Below are 4931 nucleotides of genomic sequence, written 5' to 3' on the forward strand. Positions count from 1 at the left end.
CGTAATCTTTTAACCTAACTTTTACGTGCGTCAGGTTCAGAATTCGACCATATAGCACGCGACTCGTACGAACCTTACGTCGATACGCGAGTATCGATTTCCGCCATTAAACTTTCAGAGACGGCATAAGCTTCCTTTCTAAAGCGACGCAATTATCGAAGAAATTTAACAAAATCGGATGCGTGTAAACCAAAATTTATTCCCCAGAGTAAAAATTAATAAAATTATATACAGATACGCGTGTTAACCGAATGGTGTATAGTATTCCATTAGGGTAACGCGAAAAAGTGCAACTGTTTGGAGAATACGGAGAAGAAACGAAGACTTACGAAGGATCAAGTAGTACAATGAGAAACACTAATGCCTTGCGAAGGAGAAGCGACAGAAAATATAAGGTCAGGGCGACAGACCAAAGGCGAGGGGAATATTCCCGAGGCTTCGTTGTCGGTCTCATTGTTATCGACCCGTTGGTATTCCCCGGCGTCATTGGTAGCAGGATCACGTGGTGTCTATCGCCTTCCAACCAGTCAGCTCTCTCGTACAATGCACACCATTGACGTAACTTTAAGCAGTCCTGCGTGAAAGGTCATAAGCGCAACTCCGTTATAATCAACGTCTTATATGCACTCTCGAATCCTCCATTTCTCGTCGTATGCAAAAATCATTTCCGTATGACTTTGACGGACACGTGACAGTCAGGCGAATGGGAAATACTTTTCGCGAAAGGAACGATCCCTTTCGGTGGTGTTAATTATTAACCTCGTATCGGACAAGAGTAACTATAGAGTAACTATTAGCGATGCAAAGATAATTCCACTGTTTCGAAGGATACAAATTTTTATCCGATTAATGAAATAAAAATCGGAAATATTTGTTGGTACCAATGGATCGTTTTTTGACGAAGAAAAATGTCGCGAATGCGGAATAAGATCGTTGGGATGAAGTTTACGATGGAAGAATTTTGGTTCGTGTTCGCGTGTTTTCTTTCGTTGCACGATTTAATTAACCGAGACAATAGGGAACTATCGAGCTCGCGCGGATGCAAAGCAGGTTGCATATAATTAGGCATGGAAAATAACACGATACTCGGGCTTTTGATATGATAATTAACAACGTGACTACAGATTCGAGTACAAACGGAATGGATTTCGATTTGCTTCGACGTTAACACGCGACTCATCGGCACCGAGCACCCTCTTTTTCTCATTCTTCGGTCACGCACGGAATATCTCGTTTGCATACAGCTGGAAACGAACAATGACTCCGAGTAAAATCATCGGAGTTGCGAATAATATTCTTTCTTTCAGCGGTATTTACTGATAAATGAATTTCAAATGTTATACTTAATAAAAGATCTATTTCGACCCCCCTCCGAGCCGAGTTTGCCCCCCTGTTATCGACCGGTTTTCATTTCTGCGTAACGTAAGGACAATATTCGTTAATGCCGCTTGAAGTATACTCGCGTTCGTCGAACAATGCATCGCGATAAGGATGCATGTTATCTGTCAGGCGGTACAACTATGAATTTCAATGAAGATATTATAGACAATCACGAGGAATAAGTCAAACTTGAATTTATAACGATCCACCACCGACTCCAGAGTTTCCATATAAGACGAAAGGAAAATTCGCTGGAAAATGTTGCTCGTGTCATTTACTCGCTGAACTGTCTTGACAGCGAGTTCGTTATGTCGTGTAACGCCGCATGGATTGCTGCTTTGTTCATATTGATCGGATCTGTTTGGTCACAGGTTAGACTTGCCACAGCTTTCGCGTTTCGAAAGCTCTCGGTTACGTAAGCGTAAATAATTTCCGCCGTTGCTAGAACCATTATTTGCCCGCTATTCGTACCTTTGTCGCAAATCCAATCGATCAGGACACGTGTCTTCCCTTTTATGGCCGACAACTATCGTGTATCGTCATTTTTCCGACGGATATTGATATTCGTTTGTTTGATTTACTGTACAGGAGATTATTTCCGATGGAAACCAAAGGCCGGAACCAAGATTTGGATTTCCTCTCCTCGATTCGTTGCGAAAGACTTTTTGCGACGATGTGTGTAAACAGTTGGATCTTACGTCGTATGCGATAAATGTGGTATGCTTTCTCAAATGCCCCGAATTATATTTGACTACGTCCACGACGGGTTCAACGATGACAGCGTCGAGTTCACCAGCTACAACATCGACAGCAACATCGGGTTCGTCGACAGAATCGGGTTCATCGTCAACTTTGGGTTCGTCGACAGAATCGGCTTCATCGCCAACTTTGGGTTCGTCGACAGAATCGGCTTCATCGCCAACTTTGGGTTCGTCGACAGAATCGGGTTCATCGTCAACTTTGGGTTCGTCGACAGAATCGGCTTCATCGTCAACTTTGGGTTCGTCGACAGAATCGGCTTCATCGCCAACTTTGGGTTCGTCGACAGAATCGGCTTCATCGCCAACTTTGGGTTCGTCGACAGAATCGGCTTCATCGCCAACTTTGGGTTCGTCGACAGAATCGGCTTCATCGCCAACTTTGGGTTCGTCGACAGAATCGGGCTCATCGTCAACTTCGGGTTCGTCAACTTCGGGTTCGTCAACAGTATCGGGTTCATCGACAACAACTTCGGGTTTATCAACAGTATCGGGTTCATCGACAACAACTTCGGGTTCGTCAATAACAGTATTGGGTTCATCGACTGCAGCCTCGAGTTCATCAACGCAGTAATAGAGTTCGGTAGAGCCAAATTCATCAACACGATCACATCTGTAGTCGACGAAATGAATACCTAATGACGGTAATCATAGATAAAAGTCGAATGGTAGCTTTGCGACTATATGGGGGAAGTTTTAATACACGTCTCTATAGAATGCAACGTTTTTGATAGATGTGCTCCACATCGGTTGAACAGTGGCGAAGAGTATAATTTGGAAGTAATTTTAAAAAATTAAGATTCTGTATTGTTGCGATTCTATGGGTATGTATATTCCTATATTTTATATTGATTTTGCAGTAATAAATGTAGTTGAAACATGTATTATTCTTCATACGTAACGTCATATCTAATGAACTTTGCCATGAGACATGTCATGCGCATAATTTCTCTGTTACATAAGTAACAATATTTTAAGATAAACGTGTCACGGAAGCTTCTACCATAAAAGCATAGATACGGTGATAACCTGCGAAAAATGGAAATCATTAAGTGTATCGTTAATTACGAATTGCAAATGGTACGAATAATGGCGTAACTTATCGATATAACGTTTGTAATTTCTCGTTTTACAATTTCGTGCTGTATTGTCAACGAGTCTCTGACTTTGCTTATTCATTTCGACTCAGTTCTAGACTTTTACGTAGGATGGCGCTACTAGAGTTGTTATTCCAGAGCATGATAAAGAAAATCTCTGTTTCAATGTACCTCGAACATAACCTATTGTTGGTACCAGAAGAAAATCAACAATTTCTAAACCATACTCTCTAATTATCCATCTTTAATCTCATTCTCAAATTCAACTTTATAAATTAAAACCATAAATTAATAAACTTCACCCAAACCTGGCAATCAATGATGATTACATAAGAATAAAATAAATTCGTACAAACCTACGTCCACCAAAAACCAATTAACAATTAATTAACGAATACCAGATATTATTTTCATGGATTCAGTCATCGACCAAACATACGTCTTTCCCAAACTTCAATCTCGCAACTCTTAACCTCGAAATCTCAATTTGTCTAATTCCAAATCACTCTGAATCCAATTTATCATTAGAACTACCAACCCAGTGAAAATGACGGGTCCCAGAATTTTCTTTTTTGCAATCACCGAACACATACACCTGCTTTAAGAATAAAATTGGTATCAACTCGTATTAAGAAAGAACCGTAATCGATATATTCACTCGTATTCATCGTATCGCTGAAATTACTATAATCTGTGCACGTTACGGTTAGGTGCTCATTAAAGATCGGTGGTTCTAGTGTTAAGACCAGTTAAACATTCCGCGATGATAACTAAGGTCATGTTCATTGTTTAGCACGGTCAACTGCGACACTGCTGCGTCACGGGAAACTACATAACCTCTACTTTATCGTCGTGTTCGTTATGAAAGAGGGTTGGGAAGAAGAGAGAGGCGAAGAAGAGGCGGAGCACAGGCCGAAAAGAATTTTCCGTGATTTCATGCGTGATTTATCGTCGTTTCGTCGCTCGTGGCTCTGTACGCTGTTAATTAACGGCAGCCACCTTTTACGGTGTTAATGCACCCGACGTTCGGTGTAATTCGACCACGTAGCCGTGGCACATTGTACGGGCGTGCATACAGAAAGTGAGAGGACACACGTTCCTCGTAATAGCTCGGTCGCGATTACTTTCACAACGGGAGCAAGGTCTTATTTTTTCCCCGCTCGGATGCGTCGCTGTTGGTCCTTTTCGTAGTTTCGCCACAGGGTGGACTCCATTTTCTTTCACGAATACTACGTGAATCTTGTCGCGCGAATCGTAGATAATCAGCATCGAAAATTTCATAATCGTAGACATACGTTAGTTTTAGCATTAGGTTTGGTCTTGAATATTTTCTATGAGAGTTTGGAATAATTGTATTACTATTTTTAGCAGCTACTTTAGTGTAGTATATTCTAGGTCGTAATTAAAAATTTATGGCTAGAGGAAATTGCTATTCCCGGGCATGAAACAAAATGGTTCTCTTCCTACGTTGGTTTCAAATATTTCTTTATATAAATTGGATTAATTATATCATTATTTTTTAATTTTTACCTAATTTAATATTTTTTTCTTTTTCGGTAATAATTTATTGAATTGTTTGAATCAATGGGCATTTGTAGCAGGTACATAGTATTTTCTAGTATTTGCAAATCTGTGGTTGCAGAAATATTCTCGAGCATAAAATAGAATGGTTTCCAATATTTTCTAAGATAAATTG

At 40.4% G+C, this 4931-nt stretch overlaps 1 protein-coding gene across 2 annotated transcripts; it reads left to right on the forward strand.

Annotated features, from left to right (window-relative positions):
• The first annotated feature begins 1624 nt into the window (after positions 1-1624).
• LOC108551442 (uncharacterized protein DDB_G0271670) lies at positions 1625-3020 on the forward strand. Of its 2 annotated transcripts, XM_017905614.1 has the most exons (3): positions 1625-1751; positions 1969-2200; positions 2309-3020. In XM_017905614.1, exons 1-3 carry the CDS (start codon positions 1689-1691, stop codon positions 2710-2712), a joined length of 699 nt encoding a protein of 232 aa, XP_017761103.1. In that variant the 5' UTR covers positions 1625-1688; the 3' UTR covers positions 2713-3020. The 2 variants fall into 2 exon arrangements, with proteins under 2 accessions (XP_017761103.1, XP_017761102.1); XM_017905613.1 differs by having other exon boundaries at positions 1969-3020.
• Positions 3021-4931: the final 1911 nt, after the last annotated feature.

The sequence above is a fragment of the Eufriesea mexicana genome, unplaced genomic scaffold (genome assembly GCF_001483705.2).
Source record: "Eufriesea mexicana isolate 0111107269 unplaced genomic scaffold, ASM148370v2 scaffold4126, whole genome shotgun sequence".
Classification (NCBI taxonomy): Eukaryota; Metazoa; Arthropoda; class Insecta; order Hymenoptera; family Apidae; genus Eufriesea; species Eufriesea mexicana.